The 27,612-nt window shown below is 37.7% G+C and overlaps 2 protein-coding genes across 3 annotated transcripts; one reads left to right on the top strand and one right to left on the bottom strand.

The window, feature by feature from the left end:
- Positions 1-1,331: 1,331 nt before the first annotated feature.
- nsun5 (NOP2/Sun RNA methyltransferase 5) lies at positions 1,332-6,894 on the top strand. Its single transcript, XM_052116177.1, has 10 exons — positions 1,332-1,550; positions 1,697-1,816; positions 1,906-2,077; positions 2,852-2,960; positions 3,110-3,248; positions 3,587-3,702; positions 3,882-4,060; positions 4,282-4,483; positions 4,802-4,957; positions 5,611-6,894. The coding sequence occupies exons 1-10, from the start codon at positions 1,458-1,460 to the stop codon at positions 5,777-5,779; spliced, it is 1,455 nt and encodes a 484-aa protein (XP_051972137.1). The 5' UTR covers positions 1,332-1,457; the 3' UTR covers positions 5,780-6,894.
- Positions 6,895-6,994: 100 nt separating this feature from the next.
- On the bottom strand, positions 6,995-24,028 carry pom121 (POM121 transmembrane nucleoporin). 2 transcript variants are annotated; one of them, XM_052116689.1, is made up of 13 exons: positions 23,466-24,028; positions 22,621-22,830; positions 22,199-22,363; positions 18,730-18,810; positions 18,437-18,608; positions 18,163-18,254; positions 17,904-17,983; positions 17,508-17,626; positions 17,271-17,370; positions 16,717-17,097; positions 15,090-16,508; positions 11,474-11,575; positions 6,995-9,474 (listed from the first exon to the last, which is right to left on the bottom strand). In XM_052116689.1, exons 1-13 carry the CDS (start codon positions 24,017-24,019, stop codon positions 9,380-9,382), a joined length of 3,570 nt encoding a protein of 1,189 aa, XP_051972649.1. In that variant the 5' UTR covers positions 24,020-24,028; the 3' UTR covers positions 6,995-9,379. The 2 variants fall into 2 exon arrangements, with proteins under 2 accessions (XP_051972649.1, XP_051972650.1); XM_052116690.1 differs by lacking the exons at positions 6,995-9,474; positions 11,474-11,575 and adding an exon at positions 11,732-12,133.
- Between the last annotated feature and the right edge of the window lie 3,584 nt (positions 24,029-27,612).

Below are 27,612 nucleotides of genomic sequence, written 5' to 3' on the forward strand. Positions count from 1 at the left end.
GTACAGGAATGTTATCTAGCATTACATCATCAATGCCCTGGTTATGTGATACAGCTAAAACGAGTCTTGTGTGGAATGTAAAAAGTCATTTCTGAAACATTGTAACATATTCATGGATTAGTTTACTTAAGCCAGAGCTTCAAGCAAATGTAAACTCAATTTATGTTCATTTACACAGGGCTTCAGGGCACATCAACTCATTTTACATTGACCTCATTGAGTTTACATGAGTAAACACAACATCCCCTAAAATCCATGGTAAATGTTCCAATGTAATCCAATAAAACATAACAGTGACTCACTTTGCTTACTTTTAAAGAGACATTATGAGTGACTCTTAATGGATTATAAAGCAAGGTAGTTAATTGCTTATCTTGTATATATGGTACATCATTCCTTATAGCTGTTTTAAAACCATTTCTATTCACTTTTGTGTTTTAAACTCATGGGAATTTGTGATTTGCAATAACAAAATGCTCAAAGTAGGCTCACATTGACTGATCCCAATGGAGATCCATTTGTTTAGAATGCTTGAGATGGCACACCCTTTTCTGAAGTAGTTGTTTTGAATAAGCAGAGTAACATCTTAATTTGTTACTCAAAAAAAGCATCTTGGTGTCTCAAAATTATTTGCATTAGTTGACAAATTTTTCACTACCCTATATCTACACGATATCACTATAAACCAAAAAGGTGGGTGCTTTTTTTTTAACCGAAAAAACCCTTATTATAATTTTTTTCACAAATTATGTTGATCCATCAATATTCAATAAAAATAAATCAATTAAAAATAATTACCAGGGGAAAAAAAAGCGAATTTTCCTTAATGTTGTCTTTCAGCCCCGTTGTAGCCTACTCTTTCCTTCTGCTGAAACTTAACGTGTTCATCAACGCCTTGTATATTGTCTTCAAAAGGACATACAATAGATTGAAAGACTAAATAATTTACAAATAAGTACAACAGTTCACATAAAATGGGTTTCAATAGGGCCTTCAAATTCATTCTATTCATGTTTGAAGGTGTCAGTCATTAGCAATTCAGATTTCGTGAGAGCACAGAAATAGGAAGGGCTTTCAGTATCCTTTAAGAGTTTTTATTTAGAGTTCTCATCTGATGTAAACTGTAATATGGAAAATATACAGCTTGAAGTTCATCCATTATCTGTTACGTCTAATTTATAGGCAAATTTATAAACGTACACACTTTCTCACTTCCCGTTTCCGTATTAACAATTAATTTGCCGTTGGCTCCCCCTGATGGCCAATTATATGTATTACAGGTTGCCATTAATGCCGTACTGTCGCAAAACTGTTGCGAAACTAGCTAGGCAAATATGAGAAACGTGCGTAGTGCGCGTTCTCATTGAAAGCTTAAGACATTTAGTTAAAGTATACTTAGTTATACATGTATGTGAGAAGTCGCGTGTATTCCGTTTAGTGTCAGTGTTGTTTTGGTTATGGCGCTTTATATAAAGGCAGCAGAGATTCTTGATAAAGTTGAGCAGAAAAAGGGAGCTGTGAAAACCTTAGTGTATGAGAGTAAATATCAAGTAAGTGCTTATAAATCTTTTGTTGCCAAGTCACTATAATGCATATTTACTTACACAAATGCCTACCCTCTCCAAACCTCTGCCTTTCCCCATTTCTCTCTCATTTGTGCCTTGATAAAATGCATTGTTTACTGTTTTCTCATCAGAATATCAAGCAACTATTTGCACTCGTGTGTGAGACACAGAAATACTCATCGGTTCTGCTGGAGATCATCAAGAGCACCAGCTTTCTGAAAGAAACAAAACTCCGGATTCACTTGGCAAAGGTATGTAGCTAGCTGCATCCTCACTTGTAGACCACGTGTCTCTGTATATTGAGGGTCATGTATGTGAATGTCTGCTTGTGTACTGACAGGTCCTTGTGTATGACCTGCTCATTGGACGTGGGGTGAAATGTGGAGGCGCCTGGAAGGTGATGATGTTGAAGCATCGCTCCAGACTACAAGCTGCTCTGGCAAGAATCAAAATCAAAAAGAAAGTCAGTCTAAACGTGGACCTGCTGCCTACACATTTCAAGCTGTCTAAGGGTAATCTATGCATCATCTTACAGTGATGGACTCCCATGGTGAAACAATGTAGTGGTTGACCTATGGCAGTTTTGGCTGATGATGCGAACGATTTCTAGAGATAAAGCCGACAGATGGCTGATATAATGCCAATATTTGTAATAATTTTATTCCATCCATGTTGTATAAAATGCTAACAACACATAGGCCTACACAAAGTTCATGAATTTACATTAATACATGTTTTATGCAATATTTACAATATTAACAATTGTTAACTGTCTAAGATGCTGATAATCCCAAATATATTTAGTATCAGATGATTATTTATCTGTCTATCACTAAAATAATGTTATTGGATAGGTTTTCCATTTGTTAAAGCAATAATTCACCAAAATTGGTGAAAATGTTATCATTTACGCACCCTCATACCATCCCAGACGTGTATTACGTTTGTTCTAATGCAGAACACACAGAAAGATTTTTAGGAAATTATGTCAGCTCTGTAGGTCCATACAATGCAAGTGAATGGTGATCAAAACTTTAAAGGTCAAAAAAGCATATAAAGGCAGAATAAAAGTAATCCATGCAACACCAGTGGTTAAATCCATGTCTTCAGAAGCTATATGAATGTTTTGGGTGAGAAACAGATGCACATCTGATGGCATGAGGTTGAGTAAATGAGAGAATTTTATTTTTGGACGAACTATCCCTTTAACGAACAGCTGTATTTCCTAAATGACCCTCAGGAACCGATTATTACTGGATAAGTTTTATTTGCATTTTCCAATTTAGATAATGTCATCCCACGCTATGTGCGAGTGAACACGTTGAAAACAACTCTTGATGATGTCATTGACTACTTGAAGAGGGAGGGATTCACATATCAGGGAACTGCAAACCGGTAAAGGATTAAAGTGATGGAATGTTTTCCACTACATGTCACAATCCTAAAATCTAAATAGGCATTAAATACCCACACTTTGAGCCAATATGGAACTGCCTATATTGTTTATCATTTCTTGTTTTATCTCTGTGAAATCCCCTTCTTAGGCTGCAAGACCTTGATCATCTGTCTGGGAAGACCTTTCTCTGTGATCTTCATCTCAAAGATCTTCTGGCTTTCAGTCCAAAGACAGACTTTCACGATCACTTCCTTTATAAAGCTGGCCATGTTATATTGCAGGACAAGGTGAATTATCATACCGTACTTGCTTTTTTTTTTTTTTTTTTTTTTTTTTGCACAATGTTAAAACTAGTTAAACCTTCTGACCAATAAGTTCTAAGGACTGTTCACACCAAAAGTGATTTTGTATCCATCTGCACTGTTTTGCAATAGTTTATGTAAACAGGCACTAAATTGAGTTTCTGACTGTTGCTCAATTTCTCGCAGTTTTTCCAGTGTATCGCGCAGGAGCGCCACATTTTGTATACGCATGTCTAGTTGAAAATAATTTTTACATTTTTAGACACGTGTGTTCTGTATATGTCTTTCTGACCCTCTGTTTGCTCCCTGAAATGTTTCTGTAGGCCAGTTGCCTTCCTGCTTTCCTATTGAACCCCCCTGTTGGTAGCCATGTTATCGATGCCTGTGCAGCCCCTGGGAACAAAACCAGTCATCTAGCTGCCATAATGAAAAATAAAGGGTATGACATCTGGCACTGAACTCTGTAGAATGGGGTCTGCACATAATTCATACTCTTGTCTTTATAAAATTATGTTTTTATCATATGTTTGAAATTCTTTATCAGTGACTAAAATGAGCCAATATGTTCATGCTGCTTTCTGAGATAACAATTATTTATTTTGCTAATTGAACAAACAGGAAGTTGTTCGCCTTTGATCTTGATGCAAAACGCCTGTCCACCATGAGCACTCTTCTCCTTCGAGCTGGGGTCACGTGTCATCAGCTGGCCAATCAGGATTTTCTGAAAGTTGATCCACAAAGCTCAGAGTACAAGGAAGTGGAGTATATCCTTTTAGACCCCTCTTGCAGTGGATCAGGTAATGCCTGTGTATGAATGAACTATTGCATTTGTAAAGCACCTACTATTCTAGATGCCTTAAAGGGATAGTTCACCCAACAAAAAAAAGTCTCATAATTTACTCGCCCTCATGCCATCCCAGATGTGTGTAACTATTTCTTTATGTCATAATTTTATAACTACACAAACGATTAGATGATTGTTATTCGGCTATAGTGTAAGCCAAGCTTGCTCTTTCAGGGATGGTGTGTCTGAGAGATGAGATTTCAGAGCCGCAGGAAGATTTGCGTCTGCAGGCACTGGCTGCATTTCAGTTGCGCTGTCTCAATCACGCAATACAGTTCCCACAAGTACAGCGCATCGTCTACTCTACCTGCTCCATTCACTTGCAGGAGAACGAGGAAGTGGTGTCGGCCTGCCTACAGCAGAACCCTGGATTCAGGTCAGCAACTCTTAACATTCCTAGATTCACACCAAAAGCATACTTGCGCTAATAAAAGCATAAGATATATGGCGCTCCTGTGCAAGACTCATCGCAATGGTCAGAGACATCCATTGAGTGCATGTTTACATAGAAAAGCAATTGGAAAAACTGTTTGTTGTGTCTGAGACAATTGCACCATTTCATGTAGAAACACCAAACATGTGTCGAGATGTCCTGCATCATGTTCTATTTGTATAGTCTATGTGCCATTATTTAATGTTTGCTATACAGTATCAGGATGTTGTTTGAGAGTGTTTTGTATGTCTTTACTTGTAGACTAGTCCATCTTCTTCCAAACTGGCTGGAGAGGGGTCATGACCCTTTCAAGCAATGCCTTCGTGCTAGCACAACAAAAACACGGACTCATGGGTTCTTTGTGGCCATGCTGGAGAAATGTCCCCCGCAGACTGATGCAGAGCGCACCCGGATTATGTAAGTTTAATGATGTTTTAGGTTTACAGGAAATCGGTAATATTATTGAACGTTTATCAGGGACAAGGTTTTTAACCTAACATTTATTTTGTAGTTCTCATTATTCTCAAAATATGATACTACCATGATGTACATTAGAATGTATTTTGTTGTTTTGCATTGCAATTATGAGAATGAGATTTTTTGCACATAAAAATGAAAGTGAAAAAATGTAGGAAAAAACAATTGTGCTGGGAAAGGAAATAAAGAAGAGATGTTACACAATTAAAAAATTAGGGGGAAAATATGCTTAAAAGATTACAAATAAGGTACTTAGAATGGAAGTGAATGAGGCCAGTTCATAAACCCTAAAATACAGCTTGTTTCAAAATGATATCCACAAGATTAAACATTATACACGTTAACATGAATTTAGTGTGATAAATTGCTTATCAACCTTATGTGTCGTTATAAATAATATGAATTGCAGTATTTATGGACTGGCCCCCATTCACCTACATTGTTAATGCCTTACTGTAACTGCAATTTTTATTTATTTTTATAAACAAGGGGCAAGTCGATATATTTAATTATGCCACAAATGCTGTTAATTGAGCTTAACTTGCATTGAACCCAGAATATTATGTTGATTAATATCATTGTTCTAATTACAGCACAACACTGCCTACTGCTGGTGAGGAAAAGCAGGACACAGAGCAACCTTGTCAACCTGATGAGGAACAAGGAAATGGAGAGAATGCAACCTCAGAGCAACCTACAAATCCTAGCTCAAAGAAGAAGAGGAGGAGAAGTAGAAAGAAGCACAAAAAGCAAGACTCTTGAAGTTATAGAGGACTTTTATGTTAAAGGGATATTCCAGGTTCAGTACAGTTAAGCTCAATCGACAGCATTTGTGGCATAATGTTGATAACCACAAACATTTTGACTTGCCCATACTTTAAATAAAGCAAAAATCTGGGTTACAGTGAGGCACTTGCAATGGATGTGAATGGGGCAAATTATAAACATTAAAATACTTGTGGTTTCAAAAGGATAGCCACAAGGCATAAATAATATGCTCGTTAACATAATTTTTGGTTTGTTGCTATGACAACATAATGCTGCAATCATTAAAATGATGATTACAAATTACCGTAATGAGGATTTAAACAGCTTTACAGCTCAAATAATACAGAAGTTTTAGCAGAAGTAAATGCTTTGCATAAAATTATAAGCTTCACGTTTCTGTCTTTAAAGGGATATTTCACCCAAAAATGAAAATTCTTATTTGCTCACCCTCATATCATCCCATGTGTATAATGTTCTTCTGCAGGACACACTTGAAAATTTTTAGACTACTATCTCAGCTTCATCGGTCCTCAAAATGCAAGTGGATGATGGCCAGAATTTTGAAGGTCCAATAATCACTCCAGTGGTTTAATCCATGTCTTCTGAAGCGATAAAATCGGTTTTGAGTGAGAGCAGACCAAAATATAACTCCTTTTCCACTGTATATCTTGCTGTTGCAGTCTATAGGCAGGATCGTGATTTCATGAGTGCTAGATAGCTCCAGGTAGTGTTACTGAGCTTGAAATCACGATCACCAAAGAGACTGGTATCAGGATTTAAAGTGAAAAAGGAGTTATGTTTACATCTTACTGTCCCTTTAAACCCTCCACAAGTTGGCCCCATTTACTTCTATTGCTTTACTGTAACCTTGATTTTTCCTTTTTTATTTTAAGAAACAGATTCTAAACAATTTTATTTTTATTGAGCTAAATGTAAATTTAAATAGCAAATTTTTATTTGACTTTTATTGAAACCGAAATATTCCTTTGGGATGACAAAACAGCCTTTTTGTTTTGAACTACCATTGCTGGATTCTGATGTATATAGCTCAATATTTCCAGAGCTTTTAATGAAATGTATTAAACGCAATTTAAAGATTTTGAATATAAATATCCTTACATTCATACATTGTCTCACTTGAGTTATTTAAAACTTGTATAGAGGTCAGCCATTGATAATTTTGCAATTAAAAGCCACATCAGGTCAACTTTAAATTTTTATTAAAAACGAGCATGTCATTATCAGCACATTTTAGCAGACACAGAACACGCTCAGTGTGCTGCTCCATTCAAAACTCCACTCACTCTTTTAGGGTTTGTGGGAATGGTCTTAACATACAAACTGTGAGCAACCGCTTACAACGAAAATATATAACTACATACAACACAGCTCTCAAACATTCACAGCTTGAGAAATCCAGCTCTCATTTCAACACACATCTCATTTTCTCAACAGTCTACAAGTCTTGCAAAATGTTGTTTTGATTTGGTAGGACTTTCTAGTTAGAGGAACGCCTGGCCCCCTGCCACCATCCCATTATTCTGGGATCAAGAACACTTAAAAAAAAAAAATGAATAGAAAAATTAAGACTTACACAAGGAATGCCATGCAATAAGGACAGATGACATCATTGTTTATATTAAAAAGTAAAAATCCCCAGCTATGTCCATTAATGTGTTAACCAGGCCAGAACAATATTAAGGGGTAAACAATACAAACATTTATAGAATAAATGGTGCTGGTGCTTCCATTATTTGTGCATTGTAGTACCAATTAAATTCAGTGTTTTCTGGATACACATTGAAAACAGAAAATGACCAAATAATCATACGGCAGATCTGTTTCACTGAACAGACCTTTGAAAATGGTAAGGGTGTCATTGGTCTACTTAACTGCATTTTACAATAGTTGCTGTTTCAAGAGCATTGAGACATGCTATTTCTATCAGAGACCAAGTATTTACTAGATCTTGGTATTTTAACACACAAGCACGCACAAACCATAAGATTCATACAGAGCCAGGAATGTTTCATACAGAATGTACATGCAAAAACAACAATGAAGTTAAATACAAAATGCATTTTAGGCCTTTAGGTTAAACCACATTTTTGAACGAAAATAATTAAATTTTTGTAATATTTAGCAATGAAAACACCAGCATTCTCTGTTCTACTGAAATTCATACATTTTTGGGGGCACTTCCGATTTTTTTATTTTTTTGCACCCATGTTATTTTACTCAAACGCTTCACTTCTATAAAGTCAGGAGGCTAGTTTTAAATCTGATCAAAACCCTCAAGTAAATTGTCAAAAATAAGTAGCCATGAGATCATGTTCTTTGAAATCATGACAATAAGTTTACTTGCACATCATTATGAAAGAACAGGCATCCATGTCACCAAGCACAAATCCGACATCATTCTTAATATGTAACCAGAAACAAAACACACTAAAGCACACAGAGCAATGAAAGGAAAGAAAAAACTGCAGGAAATTAAATTGTTTTTGATAATTCTGGCTGCAGTGTGGAGAGCTACATAGAGCAACTGATAGCAGATGCAACAGTTATAAGATGGTTTTGCTTAAATGTATAAGTGCTGATTTTAATTACTCCGTATAATTGTCATTTGAAAATAAAATGAGGCTTTAGACTTGAAAAAAAAAACAAGGCAGAAAAAGTTCAACCGGCTCACAGGTACACACTTAAAGTGGAGGTAGTAAAACAGCCAAAAGCACACTGATGGTGACAAAGAGATGAGAATGTTGCACTAAAACATCAGCTTTGGTTTTAAACAGACAAGTCCAATGTATGAAATATAATAAATATCAGAAAATGGAAACAATCTTTCCATAATTGTTGCTTTTCCTAAAGAAACATGCCAAAAAAGCATTGAAAAAATATTCTGTTTATTATACAGCTCAATTCACTCACTCAGGCAAAAACATCTTTTCATTTCTTAAATGAACAGGTAAAATATTTACTTTTGAAGGCTACCCAAAGCACATCTTGAGAAAACTCTGGTAAGTCAATGATCAAAAGCATGACAAATGAAGGCTAACTGTGAGGGGGTGTGGCGGGGGAACCCATCCACTTGATCTACAATAACATTCATCTTATTACTTGTAGTCTTCAAACCAAAAACACAAAATCAAAAAATAAAGTTACAATTCTTTCGACTGGTCTGGAACCCAATTTATGTTTAAGTCCAGAATTAAGTCTTCTTTTCAATCGTTTCTTCAAGTATAATACGCTGCTCCTGTTCAGCATCCTTTCCCAACACAAGACATCCTCTTCCAATACAGACTCTATTAACAAGGATGTGATGAGTTTCATAGGCAGCATCCAACAGCAGGGACGGGGCAGCCTGGCACTCTAAAAACTACACACCCATGAGCCTTGATCCTACACGCAGGACCAGCACTGGCAGTCTGTAGGGTTGGAGAGTTGAGTTTAGTCCCACACTCTGACTGAGAGCCTTGTTTTGTTTGGACTAGCAGCAGTGGCAGCGTCTGGGGCAGATAGGAAAGCCGAAGTAGTAACAGAGTCCATACAACGATGATTAAGGTTGAAGGGACAGATCTCAAATCAGTCACATTACTTCTTCCTTGGGTGCTGCCTGCGTGCTTGTATTCGCCGTTGCCCGGAGTGCTTTGAGCCTGTTCCAATGGAGAACGTGGCTGGTGAAGCGCCTAAAAAGATGGATGGATAGCAAATACAAAGGTTATTATTGATTAATTAAAAACTGGTGAATGCATATATTGTGCTCAACTATTGAATATCTATACAAATACAACCCTCTACACACACACACACACACACACACACACACACACACACTGGAGAAAGAATCGCAATTGGCTAGTACATTTTTGTTTTTACTCGCAGACTTTTGATGACATGCAAGTATAATGCAACTGAAAACTGAGAAAGATATTAAGTGAATAGCAAAGCGGGTATCGTCACATATACATAATATTTGTATGTAGAAATTCACACAATATAGTATGAGAGATTGTTCTTTTTATTTTCATATTTAGATTTTGAAAATTTTAAAATCACATTTTAGCTTGTGTACAAATGTACATCTTTCACATGATTAACTTAGATGTCATGAGAAATTGCATGAGAAAGCTGTTGTCACAGTTTAAAGTTTTATAGACATAATGTTGAAATCCTTCTACTGTAATCGATGTATTTTAGTCAAAATGTTTGATTATGGGATGATCGGTCCAACGATTTAAAGTTTAAAAACATTTTAACTATCAATTTGTTTCTTACACAAACCTACTGATTTGATTCAGAAGATATAAATTGATCGAATGGAGTCGTGTGGATTACTTGTATTCTGCCGAAATATGCCTTTTGGACTGTCAAAATCCAGCAGCCTAATGCCACTGTTTACTTGCATTGTATAGACAAACAGAGCTGAAATGGGCTCATAAAATTCTTCATTTCGGTTCTGCTGAAAATGGAAACTTATATACATCTGGGATGTCTTAAAATTAAGTAAATCATAAGAGAATTTAAATTTTTGGGTGAACTAACCCATTAAATGAATCGCCAGTTTGCTAATCTTCAACTTGTTACACACTAAACAATCCATTTGGATTTAATTGAGGTGAGGAGTTTACTACAATAAAGTTTGTTTTATAAGTGAAGACAGACAATTTAGCAACAGGTATGGCTCTCCCCAATCATTTGTATGGTATCCGCAAACTATGACTTTCTGTAGTAACACTAGTTGACCATTACACTCTCTCCTATGGAAAGAATGCATTAGATGTTATCTTGGTATAGAAGATCTCTGGTGCACATTAATGAGAGAGAAGTTGCACAGTTGTTTTTTACTCATTTGTGCAATGTATGATTAGAAATAATATGATATGATATAGTATTGTGATATTTTTCCTCACAATAAATGTGCCAAAAATCTATATTATTACAAATTGTCAAAGATCCAGAAAAAATTAAAGTCCACATTACCAGAAGTGAAATTATCGCTTAGTGAAATTTTGGTCATTAGCACATTTTCAAGTGCTCAAAGTCTCTTCACTTAGTTTTGTGACTTGCATATGCTGCACTTAAAAGGGAAAAATAGTGTCTGCATGCACAGTGTGTTTCAGGGAATGAGCTATGCTGTTTTTGAAAACTTCAGCACGCAAATATTTTTTCTAATTATGAAAAAGCAATTTAATGTCGCAACTTTTCACACATCTGACAATATGTGCATAGAAGCATATTAATTCACTACAGTGAACTAGTCTAAAGAGAGAAATGCCAAGTACTACCGGCTTTTTTTTTTTTTTTGCTTAAATGCAGGAGGGATTAAGTGTTTAATACCTCTATTATTATTAACAATAATAACAACAACAACAACAAGAACAACAACAACAATCATAATATATTTCACATTAGAAAAATATTAAAAGTAGAAATTAAGTAATGTCCTATTACAAAATAAATTGAACAAAAAAGATCCACTGAAGAATCTATTCCACATTCCAGGTCAACATGCAATGTGAAAAACAAAAACGTACTTATTTGAGGGTCAGTATTGTTTATCTTAAATAAATGGTTTACATTCAAATGATTTGAGAAGTAACAATTAATTACAACAACATACAGTTCCTCCACTTCTGTCTAAAACGTACTCATTTGAGTAATGAAGGAATGGAATTTGTAGCTTACCAAATGGTGAGGCAGCCATTGCACCAAACCCTGGGGTTCCAGGACTGCCGAATGGCATTGACATTCCTCCAGATCCCTGGCCAAAAGCAGGAGTTGATGTTCCTAAGACAATAGAAAAAGTAGCAAGTAAGATTTCTGTCTTCCTTGGGTAGGACTAAAAGAAATACATTTATACCTCAACCGATCAACACTCAATTTTATTCCATCAACCAATACATTTTATACCATAAAATAAAACCACAAAAATATATTTGATGTTTAATATACAGCTATGAATGGTGAGGGTTTTGAGCCAATGTGATTTCACTATGTGTGGGGCTACCAAGCATGTCATGACAGAAACAAAGTAAAAATGTCTTGTTTACAGCTGGTTGTGACAAAAACTCAGATTAACATGATCAGTGTAATCTGTAATGTACTGTAATTTAATTTAGTACAAACGTAGTGCATTACATAATTTTTTGTTTTAATCAGATATAGTAGTAATTAGTCATTTGTAGTGAATTACTTTGAGTAACTTACCCAAAAATGAATGACGGGCATATGATTTATCGCTTTGTCACTTGGTACTGGTTAGATCATTTGGCCTGGTTAGTGACCAAGTTGCTTATTGCAGTTCTTGCACTCTGCCTACAGTTGAAGTCAGAAGTTTACATACACCTAAGCCAAATACATTTCAACTCAATTCCTGACATTTAATCATAGAAAACATAACCTATCTTAGGTCAGTTAGGATCACTACTTTATATTAAGAATGTGAAATGTCAGAAAAATAGCAGAGAGAATTATTTATTTCAGCTTTATTTCTTTCATCACATTCCCACTGGGTCAGAAGTTCACACACACTTTGTTAGTATTTGGTAGGTTTGTCTTTAAATGTTTAACTTGGGTCAAATGTTTTGAACTGGTGTAACCCGAGTCAGGTTTGTGGGCCCACTTGTTTGCACACGCTTTTTCAGTTCTGCTCACAAATGTTCTATAGGATTGAGGTCAGGGCTTTGTGATGGCCATTCCAATACCTTGACTTTGTTGTCCTTAAGCCATTTACTCGTATCATGAAAAGTAGTCGTTTAGTAGATGTCCTAAATGACTTGCCAAAACTATCATTTGCTAATATGAAACCTGTGGAGTGGTTAAAAAAATTAGTTTTAATGACGTCAACCTAAGTGTATGAACTTCTTCCTTCAACTGCATTCTAGAACATTATCTAGCCAGACACAAAACAGTGCAGGGAGTTTTTTTTTAGTTTTTTTTCTAATTAGGAAAAAGCTATTTAAATGGCCCAAGTTTTCGCACGTCTGACACTATGTGGTTATACTAGAAGTTGCAGGGTGGAGGCCCTCTGTAATGAATCCCTATGAATCATTTTAGAAAACACTGACACATACAATTAGGAACTGCAGACGTTACACACTGAATAACACAACGCAAGACCAGACAAAACGCTTTGTTCATATTTGGTATTTGACATGCAAAGTAATTGCCCATTACCTGACTACAAACGATCACTGATTCAACTGGTCAATTTTTATTACAGTAAAGCCTAATTTATACAATGGAAGAAGCCAAACATTTGTCCTGAATGAACTAAAGCAACCCAAGCCTGTGTTTATACTATGTGCAGTGTTGTTTTAACTAGGGCTGCACGATTTGGGGAAAGTGTCATATTGCGATTATTGCGATATAATAAACAAATGGTATCAGGAGTCAACTTGCTTGGTTATCAAGGAAAATTTACAAATAGATTACTGATAATGCTGAAATGTGTATTTCTCAACTCAAAAATACAAACTAGCAACAAAAACCACTATAAATGAACAGTGTTTTCAAATTAAAATTATATTTTTACAAAATTAAATAATAACATCTTTGCATTACTGAGAACTTGTTATTTTCTCAATATTACACCTAAATACAATAGAACAATAAATAAGAACATACACAGTTTCACGAAAATAAGATTGTCCAAACAAACAGGGACATTTAAGCAGGATGTAACATGTACTTTGTATAAACTCTTTTGAAAAGGAAACTTGATATAAAAGTGTGGTTCACTCAAACAAACAACTAAAACTGTTGTTAATGTTTTTTTTTGTTTTTTTTTTTAAATGACCAACTGGTATTTCCAAATCCTCTTTCTAAAAAGTTCTACTTGTCCATTGTGTGGATGATTATGTGAAATCTCACTTTTCTCTGTGCTGTTTCAGGTGCTGATATAAATTTGTCGTGTTGCCACGTGATGTAGCAACTTATCTTAAAGCCAAAATATCACCATATAACCAGGGTTTTTTCCTGGCTCAAAATGAGGTGGAGGTGGTACCACACTGATCAAAAACCTGGCAACTGAATACTAATGTTAATTTTGTACGCTGTTTTTTTATTTAATCGAAGTCTTAATCCTGTGTCAAATGTCGTTTTTAGTTTTTATCATATTTAGTCAACCTTATTATATAACAGTAATATATATATATTATTGTTGTTGTAATTTTAGTGTTATTTTTCACGCATCAGCCGGCGGAACTTTAAATCTCCCGGTCTTGACTCCCACTCACATTGGGTCTCTGCCGTGACTGGTTGAAGCAGCTCTGACTGCACAGAGAATGACAGTTTTGGAGTTTGTGTTTATTTACATGGCACCCTCCTGTATTATTTGAAGCTTAATTAAGGATGAAATAAAGATATATGCCATGCTGTGATCTGTGTTTCTGTCAGACATTTGAGCTGCAGCGCTCCTCTCGTCTCGCGTGTCATCATTATAGACTGGTCATCTTTTTATTAGCTGTGTAGACAATGGGCAAACAGCTCTCAGAGAGAATGGGCGGTCACGTCCACAAGTGCACTATATTTATTAAATAAATATATTGCACAGGCTGACATCGCGATTGCGATATGATTAATCGTGGAGCACTAGTTTTAACCAGACCAGAGGTGGGTTTTTTTGTTACCAAATTACATAGGAATTACGTACAGGAAATCTGGAATTACTAACGACTTGTTTCAGGTGTTCAGAAATGTTTCTTTCTTTTGGGAGTCAAAACTCCATTTGTCATGCACTTTGATTTTTGAAACTTTGCAGACATTTTTACATTCACAAACAGCTATATAACACACTACATGAAAGGTAATATTTGAAAAACCACAATAGGTGCTCTTTAATTTTCTCGAAAAAGGTAAACGATCTCTGTGATGCTATAAATATTACGGTTTTGAGCAACATGTCCATACTGACACAATAAAATTTACTCAACCCATGGCACGAGTTGGGGGGGGCAGGTTTTTTCATTCAACAGAAGATGGGGGCGCATTCAGAAACTTGTTTATTTTTCCAATTCCGTTCAGTGAAGCAGAAACTACACACTTCAGCTTTAAAATTACTTTGTCGATCATAAACACTTCATTGACAAGCCAAGTTGTCCTAGGTTATGAATTTCAGAGATGTACACTAAAAGGAGAAATATCACCAAATGAACACCTTTAAGTTTTAAGTGCATTGGAGTCATAATTATTAAGCAAACAAAAAGCAGCGCAGCAAGTATAAATTACATCTCTATATCACAATCTACCAATGCTGAACACATCACCAACTGACAATTACTGTGAAAACCAACGGACTTACCAAAAGCAGGCTTGCTATCAGTGTTGGCGGCTCCAAAGGAAAACCCTGGTGTCTGAGCTGCAGGTGTTCCAAATTGTGTTCCTGACAATGATGCCCCAAATGGTGTTCCTGACAATGATGCCCCAAAGTTAAACCCTCCAGCAGCAGGAGGCGCCTGAGTGCTTTGTGCTGGGTTCTGAGTGGCTGTCGAGGCCCCTCCAAAAGTGAATGCATGAGCTGGGGTAGGGAGAGGGGCTGCAGTCTGTGTTGACGCCCCAAAAGCAGGAGCCGCTGAAGGGGTGGTGGTATTTCCAAAGGAGAAGCCAGTGGCAGGCGCTCCACTGAATGTAGGCTGACTGTTCGTGCCAAATGCAGGTGCTGCTGTGCTGGCAGCTGCACCAAAGGTGAATGGTGCCGCACCAGTGTTGCCACTGCTGGACCCAAATGTGAAGGGTTTTGAAGCAGCAGGAGCCTGCTGTGTGGCACCAGGGAAGGATGTTGATGCTGTGAATGTAGAGCTCCCAAAAGTAGTTTGTGTTGTGGGCACCTCCGAGGTCATTGTGGCACTGTTGGTCAAGCCGAACCCACCAAATGTTTTGGAAGTGGAGTTCTGGTTGTTGGACTGCTGGCCGAATGTGAACGTGCTTTGCGTCTGTGGGGTAGGTGCAGGTTTTGCAGCACCAAACTGAAAAGCAGAAGTGGTACCACCAGCACTGGCTGTACTGGTACTTAAAGCAGGGGAAGTGATCATGGTTGACGTGGCTCCAAATTGAAACGTGGTGTTTGAGGCAGGAGCAGATGTGGTTGTTGTGCTCCAGCTTCCAAACAGAGAAGGCGCAGAAGCTTGTAACGCAGGGGTCGCAGACGCTGTAGCTGGCTGGGTACTAGTTATTCCACCAAATAACACGCCACTGTTCTGTGTAGCTGGAGCTGCAGGGGTTGATGTTGTTGGTGTGGCAGTTTTCCCAAAGTCAATTATGCCACTTCCTGTGGTACTGTCAAATAAAGGCTTGAATGTGGGCTGAGTGGGTTTGACATTCACCGTGGAGGCTGGGGCTGTAGTTGCTGCTCCAAAAATAGGCTTAAACCCAGATGACAGGGGGGTGCCAATGTTGTTTGCCAAAACACTAGGGGTGGCTGTAGCAGTTGTAAATGTAGGTGGCTCAGTTGCAGGTGTGGCTACAGATTTGATCAGGCTGAAGAGGATGCCGCCTCCACCCAGGGATGGCGAGCTGGAAGTGGGTTGAAGAGGTCGGGCCAGGATCTGAGCAAAGGCAGAGGGCATGGAGGTGGCTGGTTTATAGGCAGGTGTTGATATGGCAGACAGGGTTGAGAATGAGGACTGTAGAGCTGTAGGGCCTGATTCTGTTTTTACAACTGAACTGCTGGGGTTTGAGGAAGTAGCAGGTGTAGAAAGACTGGCAACAGAGACTGCTGGAGCTGCATAAGGAGAGACAGACACAAAAGTCCACATTAGTTCTCTGCATAATTATGTGTGCAACAGTATCAGTACACAAAAAAAAAAAACAATACATCAAAACATTCATTCATTGGTTCCATCTCAAATCCAACATAAAAGCAGCCAACCATGTGTAATTTTTATAAAACCAAAAGCAGGAAAAGTTAAATCAGTTGCCAGAAGCCATACCTGCAGTGGTAGTGCCCAGCACCGGAGCAGCACCAAGAAGAGGATTATTCTTCATGTTTTTCAGGGACTCAAGCAGAGGGTTTAAAATACTGGAGGTCAGGGCAGCTGAGGTGGTAGTAATTGAGGGGGCTGAGGTGAGAGTCAGCAGTGCAGTACTGGCTGTGCTGGGTGCAGTGACAGTAAGGTCGATGCTTGCAGCCGGTGTTGTAGTAGTGGGTGGTGTTGTCGCTGGCACAGGCGTAGAGAGAGAAACCAGAGAAGTGGCAGCACTTGCAACTGGTACAGTTTCAGATGAGGAGGTTGGAGTTGGTTGAGAGAAGAGGATTAGAGAGGGAGCAGGAGCTGGGGCAGGTTCAGGTGCTGGAGGAGGGACCTCTGGTTCTGGGAAAAAGATTTGATGTGGAATTAGTTGCATTTGAGTTTTACAACTCGCAGCAAAAAACACAAAACTCTTAAATTGATACTCCTCCTTCAGTATGAATCCCAAAATAAAATGTATTGTGTTCTACATTGTATCACTTCCAGCCCTTCCTAATGACAATGAAAATAATTACCAGGCTCCTCCAGGACCTTCTGTATCTGACTGAGAGCTGCTTTCTTCTCCATGTCCAGATCTTTCACTGTGATTGTGTAGCCAAGTTCAGGAGGTGGTGGCTGCAGGGCAGAAACAAATTCAGAAAACATAAAATTCTATTATTTCGTTAAGCATTCATTGACACTAAAACATGCCAGAAATAAACATCTATTGTACAAATGTTTGGTGGAAATGCAAATGCAAGATTGCTATTTACCAAAGATATCTGATCTCCTCTGTTTGTGGTGACAAGCTGGATTTTGCGTTTGCGTTTGCCACTGCCGCCTCCAGAGTCAGATGTTGCAACAGGTGCCTCAGATTTTGGAGTGAGTTTTGCTGGTACAGACACAGACACTCATCATTTTAGGGAAATTACATAGTGTTTGATACCACTGTTTATTTTGAGTCTTACATTTACAAAAGACTCTGCAATATAACAATTACCACTAAACAAATTTAGACCCAAACAATCCTGAGCCTTCAACACAATTTGTATTATTAATTTGAACTAAAAATAAGGTTTAGACCTCTTGAAAATATTACCAATTAACAATAGTGTACTATGGTTGTGATGAATTACTATTTATATTACAGAGCTAATAAAGATTCTCACATGTAGCAGGAGCAGGATCAGTTGCCACCTGTTCAATTTTTGTTAAGGGTGTGGAACTTGGCGAGGTAGCATCATCCTCCCTATAGCACACCAAAAAGTGAACAAAATTGCTTATATAGACTAAATAAATTGCATAAGAAAATGTTTAAGTAGAGGTAGATTTCTTATTGACATCTATCACATATTCTTAAATATAAGAGTTTGAGGAAAGTTCTTCATCTTCATAAGGAAAATGTGTCTAAAATTGTCTAATACATACCTTGCTTTCTTAGCAGCTCTTTCTGGAGTCTGACAGCAAGATCCTCCAGGGCTTGTGAAAGGAGACAAACTGAGACTGGATGCTGTTCTTCTCTGGAAATGAAAGTGTTAAAAGAACTGAGCAATTAGTACAAAATACAACACAGTAAAATAATGACCATCAGTATGGTCATTAATAATGAAAATGTTCATTGCATATGTTGATTTTAGAACACTTAATCTTCAAACTCTTCCGAGGCTAACTCTGAGATGCATTCATATAAGACTGGTGATACCTGTGGGTAACCCTGTGACGAACTATAGGAACTGCGAATTGAATTACGGACAGATCCAGGTGCTCCGCTAGGAATAGGAGCACCACTCATAGAGCTGATGGAGGAGGTACGAGATCTCTTCATAGTAGATTCTTCTATAAGGGAATTTATCCCTCTCTTCAGACTGCCATGTCTAAGGGAAGAGGACACATGCAATGGTAAACAGATCAATGGAGTAACTCAATGAACAACATCTAAATAGACAATGGCAATGTTATTTCTAGGGCTATTACAATCCAGGATGAACTACCTACTTCAGCACGAGCTGAGAAGGAGCTCCATTCGCAAATGGTGGCTCAAATGCTGACTGAGAACTTCCACTGCTGTCATGTCGCCTGATGGAAACAAGACCATTATTCTGAGAGATTGCAAAACACAAAAGCAAAGCTCCCAAATCCACCTACATAAAGCTGTAATCCAAAAGACTCAAAGGTTAAGTAATGGAATATTCTGATTTCTGGAACTCAGGTAACTTCCTTGGGAATCTTTGAGAGCCCTGACTTTAAATCACAATCTCTCTATATAAATTCTTAGGTCCCAAGATCGATCTTTTATTCAGATGATTCAAAGTAAAATTCAAGGACTTCAAGCACATTTTTATTTGTTTTCAAGGACTATGCTTGAGATTTCATTAAAACAAATTATTTTTTGTTAATTTTAAATAAAAATATTTTAACCATTTAGTTAATTTATTTTTATAAAACACCACTTATTACAAGTACAACAAAGGGCATCTTTAACTACATATTCTCACAGTAACAAATTGGTTCATTCATGACGATGTGCAATTGTAGTGTGATCCCTTAACACACACTTCGCTTTCCAACTAAAATGAATAACTGGGTTCGTAAACAGTAGTCCATATGACTCGTGTGCCATATTTCATGTTTTCTAAAGTCACAACAGATTTATGTGAGGAACTGACCAAAACTGCAAATGGATCATTCTCAAAAATGTTTTACTTTCCAACTTACAAAATATAGAAATTTTCCATTCAGTTCAGTTTTTGCCTATAAATACTGAGGGTAAATATTTTGTAACAGGTTGACATGCTTTTTATTCACAAATAAATTCTCTTTTATTATACAATTATGTTTCACAAATTAAGCAAGTTAACATTAAGTTAACACTAACGAGGGTTAAATGGATTACAACGCCACATTTTGAGGGTTCACTGGGGTACAACACCAAATATTTGAGTGAAAATATTAGTTAAAATATGAATAACTTTTTAACATCCTGGAAAAAAATCATTATATGCATATTTAAGCAGCCTCTGAACTTAAACATTAAAAATTATTTTCTACAAATTTTTGTATTTTTTTTTTTTTTACAAACGTGCCACGTCCCTGCTGGTGTGTGGGCAGTTTAAATTATTAATAAAAATAAATTTTGTTTAGCTTTTTTGCATACTTTTTCAGCCTTGCACTAAATGCTCTTATTAAAAATAAATAGGGATGCACTGATCCGATACCTGGATCAGTATCAGCACCAATTTCGGTATGGGTCTGATGAGCCCGATCCAAATCCGATACTTTTGTGTTAGTCACTGTCAAGCTCAAAAAATGACATAAAAGAACCATAAAAACACAGTTAAAGCAGTTTATGTGACTCGTGCATTTTATTCAAAGCCACTTGAAGAGGTGCGATAGCTCTGTGAATCACAAACGGCTGTGTTTTATAAGTAAATATATAAAATGCACGCGCAGCTCCAGCGCGTTATTGAATGGCGCAGCTGTTTCACACTTGCGGCTATTTTTAGACTTCACAGCGGTGCACAATATTTGAGCAGTACTCACGAACAACATCTCAGATGTACAGTGAGGAAAATAAGTATTTGAACACCCTGCTATTTTGCAAGTTCTCCCACTTAGAAATCATGGAGGGGTCTGAAATTGTCATCGTAGGTGCATGTCCACTGTGAGAGACATAATCTAAAAAAAAAAATCCAGAAATCACAATATATGATTTTTTAACTATTTATTTGTATGATACAGCTGCAAATAAGTATTTGAACACCTGTCTATCAGCTAGAATTCTGACCCTCAAAGACCTGTTAGTCTGCCTTTAAAATGTCCACCTCCACTCCATTTAGTATCCTAAATTAGATGCACCTGTTTGAGGTCGTTAGCTGCATAAAGACACCTGTCCACCCCATACAATCAGTAAGAATCCAACTACTAACATGGCCAAGACCAAAGAGCTGTCCAAAGACACTAGAGACAAAATTGTACACCTCCACAAGGCTGGAAAGGGCTACGGGGAAATTGCCAAGCAGCTTGGTGAAAAAAGGTCCACTGTTGGAGCAATCATTAGAAAATGGAAGAAGCTAAACATGACTGTCAATCTCCCTCGGACTGGGGCTCCATGCAAGATCTCACCTCGTGGGGTCTCAATGATCCTAAGAAAGGTGAGAAATCAGCCCAGAACTACACGGGAGGAGCTGGTCAATGACCTGAAAAGAGCTGGGACCACCGTTTCCAAGGTTACTGTTGGTAATACACTAAGACGTCATGGTTTGAAATCATGCATGGCACGGAAGGTTCCCCTGCTTAAACCAGCACATGTCAAGGCCCATCTTAAGTTTGCCAATGACCATTTGGATGATCCAGAGGAGTCATGGGTGAAAGTCATGTGGTCAGATGAGACAAAAATAGAACTTTTTGGTCATAATTCCACTAACCGTGTTTGGAGGAAGAAGAATGATGAGTACCATCCCAAGAACACCACCCCTACTGTGAAGCATGGGGGTGGTAGCATCATGCTTTGGGGGTGTTTTTCTGCACATGGGACAGGGCTGACTGCACTGTATTAAGGAGAGGATGACCGGGGCCATGTATTGCGAGATTTTGGGGAACAACCTCCTTCCCTCAGTTAGAGCATTGTAGATGGGTCGAGGCTGGGTCTTCCAACATGACAATGACCCGAAGCACACAGCCAGGATAACCAAGGAGTGGCTCTGTAAGAAGCATATCAAGGTTCTGGCGTGGCCTAGCCAGTCTCCAGACCTAAACCCAATAGAGAATCTTTGGAGGGAGCTCAAACTCCATGTTTCTCAGCGACAGCCCAGAAACCTGACTGATCTAGAGAAGATCTGTGCGGAGGAGTGGGCCAAAATCCCTCCTGCAGTGTGTGCAAACCTGGTGAAAAACTACAGGAAACGTTTGACCTCTGTAATTGCAAACAAAGGCTACTGTACCAAATATTAACACTGATCTTCTCAGGTGTTCAAATACTTATTTGCAGCTGTATCATACAAATAAATAGTTAAAAAATCATATATTGTGATTTCTGGATTTTTTTTTTAGATTATGTCTCTCACAGTGGACATGCACCTACGATGACAATTTCAGACCTCTCCATGATTTCCAAGTGGGAGAACTTGCAAAATAGCAGGGTGTTCAAATACTTATTTTCCTCACTGTATATGCTCAAAAGTTCGGTTCACTTATAATATGCATTTAGAATGGCACCGGAGGTATGCCATCCCTAAAAATAAGTACAAAATAAATACACAAATAACTATACTTGTCATAGAAGGGGTGTACCAGATGAAGGGAACAAGGATTTTTTTCAGGCAATTAAAAATTTCAAATATATTTATATAGTTAGCATATAATTAAAGGTTAGGTTATACAATTATATAAATATATATATATATATATATCTCCACGAAATCATTTGTCATTGAATAATTTCTCATTCCTTTTGAAAGTCGCATACCTCCTTTTGCTCTTCTGCCCAGAGGAAGCACTCTTTTCCTCCTCGTCCACCTCCCTCTTTCTGCTCTCTCGGAGCACGCTCAGGACAGTCTCTCTGGAGCATGGGTCTGCCTGTGCTCCAATCCCTGGGGATGTGACAGCCCCTGGGGAGTTCAGGTGATTGAAACTAGAAGCATAACCAGAAAGAGGACCTTTTAGAAGACTGCTTATACAGCATTTATAACCTTAGCTATTCAAATCTTCAATAACATAACAAAACCCCTGTTTTCATATTAACTTTGTCTTGACAAAAATATGATTACAAATATTAATCGTTAATCTAACTAATATCCTATAGAAGAAAATAAAATGGTACTCTTTATATTTCTATGTCCAGATCTTTCAAAGAATCTAAAAAAACACTAGATATATCAAGGGACTCACAATGACGAATGAGTGGGGTCTGGTCTGGCAATTTTTACTGTGACCGGGCTGTGAATGGTAGGGGAATTGCGTTGGGTTAGGATGTTCTTCTTACGCAACCCATCCCATTTTGCGGGTGGCATTATTCCAATGGGAGATGTCCCCGTCTGCTGAAGGGGGTAATGTCTGTGGGGGGTGATGGTGAACTGGCTCACTGTGCACACATGTTCCCTGATGGCATTGAAAAATGTTCTACAGATTAGCTCATCAGAGCAGACTTAATGTATGGAGACAAAAATGTACCAATTTAAAAGGATTAGATAGACAGACAAACAAACAGATAGATGATTATTAACCTATTAAGATACCTAGAACAAAGTATAATAACAATATATACATTTTTTATGTAAAAGTGTAATGTATGTACAATATACACAAGCACTATGGCATGTACACAGTAATTAAGAACAAAAAGACCCATCTTCGGATTCTAATCATAATTGTTAATACAAAGATGTCAAATTGAATATTGTTGTCATGGGGGATTCGTTATCCAACCACATGTGTAAGTGTCAAGCGACCAAACTTGTGTAGGAGGAGCCCTGCGCCTGACCAGCGACAGGAACTCCCACATTTTCAAATCATGGAGGGAAAAACTGGTACAACGTACTTGTTGAAACCACTCAAACGGATAAACATGCGCAAACATAACGCTAATGGATTATGCAGGTCATGTAAAGATATAAAATAGAAAGCATGTTTAAATAACTGATCACGTCTCAATACAAATTTGAAGTTACAGTAGGCTACGAGAAATCATGCATGACAGGTTTTGTGGTCCAGAAGACAAAGCATTTGGTTTTTACCCGAACGACAGTCTTCTGTTAGGGGTATGCACAGCATAATTAGGCCGTGCGAGTCTCTCCCGAAGCTGATTTCTGGGGTGAATGAAAGTCCCAGAGCCTCCAGCGGGCCTCACCGTTACGGAGGGACTTTCTTCAGCCTTGGCGAGGTAACTTCCCATGAGTATATCCCGAGGGCTGAACACTGAGTCACTGAGGGTATGGTCTCTTCTATAATACGAGCCCGCAATATATCTGTCGCTGGGTGATGCGAAGGAATTACGCGTATCACTTTTACGGATTTTGTTTCTGCTGGAGGCAGTGACTCCGCTCAAAGTCCTGCCAGGTAACAAGCGCAGCAGAGCCGGCGGGACGCTCAGTCCACGTCGGGGATTGAGGCCTAGTCTCTCGAATAGCTGCAACTCCTCCGCTTTTTTAAAATAAACGACACAAGACACGACCGAGATAAAAAGTATGTACAAGTAAGCTGGTATATAGCTCAAAAAAAGTAAAAGAATGAAGAGACAGAACACTGCAGCGGAGATAACGACTAGCCGCCGTTTATCTTCAGGAGACATGGCGGCGCCGCCGAAAGAAGATATCCCATAATTCCCCGCTTCAGCGCGCGGTGTTTACGTCTCGTGGATGTTCGGTGAACTGAAGGGTTTTGTCGCACTCTAGTGTCACGATGCGACACAACACTGACACTTTCTTGATATGTATTTATATTACATATTATTTTGATAATCAGAAGAATCAGAATCAGCTTTATTGCCAAGTATGCTTACACATACAAAGAATTTGTGAACAACATCCACACAGAGATTAGTTTCCAGGCCCAGGGAAACGTGCTGCTGTGTGGAGACTCTATTGCAAGAACGGGAACTGAACCGGATAATATTGACCCAAAGGGCAATAAACGTGTTTGGCCAGAGCCCCCTGAGCCTTACGAAAAACCTCCCAGCACGGAACAATCTCGACCATATTGTAAATAAACATGGTACAGAATTAGGGCACCTCTGCCAGGCCTGTACATACTTAATGGCAGGATCAGAGGGGACTCATTAGGCAGGTTCACTGTTATTCAGATCTTGGAGCTAGTGTAGTTGACTATGCCATCACTGACATGGACCCCTCCTCCTTCAGTGCATTCACTGTCAGACAGCAAACTCCACTCTCAGATCATAACCAAACTAATATATTAAAAGACACCACACAGCAAAACATCATAAGTCCAGCAGAGATACAGATGGACTCCATACAGCACAGACAAATATATCCAGGCCCTGAATTCTGAAGAACTGAAAAATTGAATTACTACATTTATTCACAAACTATTTGGAATGAATAAGGATGGTGTAAATTTGGCTACAAATGAAATCAATATTTAAAAAAGCAACCTGAAAAACTTCCTAAAAAAAAAAAAACAGAAAAGTGGTTTGACACAGGCTGCAAAACATCAAGAAAACAACTCAGAATATTATCAAATCTGAAACATAATGAACCAAACAATACAGACATAAGAATTGACTACTGTTCCAAATTACAACAATACAAACAAACAATTAAGAGTAAAAAAGCATCACCATCTCACCAAAAGCTTAGATGAAATTGAACAATCAATAAATCAAAATCAGTTCTGGGATTTGTGGAATAATTTGAGCACAACAAGATTTGCCAATCCAAAATGGAGAAATCTGGAAAAAACATTTTGAAAACTTGTATAAAGAAATCCCACCAAAACAACTAAATGACAATTATAATCAGGTCAAACAAAAAATTTTAATATATGAAAACACAATTAAAAATTACCAAAATCCACTTGACATTTCAATACACATGATGAATTGGTTCAAAAACATAAAAGCCAACAATGCAAAAAATCTTGTGGCGCTGACAACATCTTAGGTAAAATGCTGAAACACAGCACACCTGACCTGCAGATGGCTGTGCTCAAAATTATTCAACCTTGTACTTAGTTTGGGCTGTTTCCCTGACATCTGGAGCCAAGGACTTATTACCCCAATTCACAAAAGTGGGGACAAATTGGACCCAAAAAATTTCAGAGGCATTTGTGTGAGCAGTAATCTGGGGAAGTTATTTGGTAGTATTTTAAACAATAGAATTGTAAACTTCCTTAATGAATACAATGTCCTGAGCAAGAGTCAGATTGGCTTCCTTCCACATTATAGAACTACGGACCACATTTACACCCTACTCACCCTAATCAATAAACAAGTAAACCAGACCAATCAAGGGAAAATATTTGCATGCTTTGTTGATTTCATAAAAGCATTTGATTCTATTTGGCATGATGGACTATATTACAAATTGTTATGAAGTGGTGTAGGGAGTAAAGTATATGACATCATTAAATCAATGTATTCGGACAACAATGTGCAATAAAAATAGGCAACAAACAAACAGAGATCTTCACCAGAGTCCAACACTGTTCAACATTTACATTAATGAATTAGCGGTGCAGTTGGTACAGTCTACAGCCCCTGGACTCACTCTGCAAGACAAAGACATCAAGTTTTTGATCTATGCAGATGACCTGGTGTTGCTGTCACCCACTCCACAGGGATTACAGCAACATCTGGACCTACTGGAGAACTACAGCCAGAACTGGGCCCTGGCAGTGAACCTGAAGAAGACAAATATTATGGTCTTTCAGAAAAAGCCCAGATGTCAGGAACAGAGATACCAGTTCTCTCTAGGCAGCACCGTCCTAGAGCACATGCAGTATACTTACCTTGTGCTGATTATCACTGCATCAGGGAGTTTCAGTAAGGCAGTGAATGCACTTAAAGTAAAAGCTCGAAGAGCCATACGCTATTAAGAAAAAGTTCTATAATATTGAATTACCAATTCCAATCTGGTGTAAGATCTTCGATAGTGTCATACAACCCATAGCGCTGTATGGAAGTGAGGTATGGGTCCACTCAGTGATCGGAATGAAAGGTACGACCTAGATGGGACAAACAACAACAGAAGCTCTACACATTTATTTACATTTACATTTATGCATTTGGCAGACACTTTTATCCAAAGCGACTTACAGTGCACTTATTACAGGGACAATCCCCCCGGAGCAACCTGGAGTTGAGTGCCTTGCTCAAGGACACAATGGTGGCGGCCATGGGGTTCGAACCAGCAACCTTCTGAACAGTTCTGATTAACAGTTATGTGCTTTAGCCCACTACGCCAAAACACCCAATAATGCATGTAGGGAGGAATTAGGATGATTCCCATTGATTATTATCATACAAAAAATATCTCTAAATTTTTGGATGCATTTAAAATCAAGTCCCACAGAATCAATCAATCAATCAATCTATCTATCTATCTATCTATCTATCTATCTATCTATCTATCTATCTATCTATCTATCTATCTATCTATCTATCTATCTATCTATCTATCTATCTATCCATCCTTAAACTTTCAGACCAGTCTTTTTCTATCTATCTAATCTTAAACTTTAAGACCAGTCTTTTTCAAGCCAACCTAAAGTTTGTCCACAAACTTTGTTTTATCTAGTTACCACTAAAACGCTTCCTGTGAAGTTCATATAAATGTGTTTGGCATGAAGCTACTAAATGTTATATGCAGGGTTGGGGAGTAACGGAATACGTGTAACGGGAATACGTATTTAAAATATAAGTAACTGTATTCCACTACAGTTGCAATTGTATTAATTGTAATTAGAATACAGTTATTCACAAAATATATATATATATATATATATATATATATATATATATATATATATATATATATATATATATATATATATATATATATATATATATATATATTACTGGAGAGATTACTTTGCATTTTATTGTCATTTGTTTCGTTTAATATTTAGTCCTTTCAGATGGAAAACATATATAGGCCTACATATAATGATCCGATCCAAAGAGCATTTGAACAGCAATTAAACACTTTCTTGTGATGTGTTACATTCAAATGAGCAGACAGAGAAGTAAGTTTGGAGAAGAAGAAATTTAAATAAACCTTGTGTAAATGGTCAGCTTTACGCTAAGCTAAAATGCTATTTTTAGCCATTTTACATACACATGTTACCAAGTACAATCATATTTTTATCAAGAAAATTCACGTTGGATCATAATTTCTTTTTTCTAGTAATACCTTTGATATTAGG

This window comes from Xyrauchen texanus, chromosome 43 (assembly GCF_025860055.1).
Source record: "Xyrauchen texanus isolate HMW12.3.18 chromosome 43, RBS_HiC_50CHRs, whole genome shotgun sequence".
Lineage (NCBI taxonomy): Eukaryota > Metazoa > Chordata > Actinopteri > Cypriniformes > Catostomidae > Xyrauchen > Xyrauchen texanus.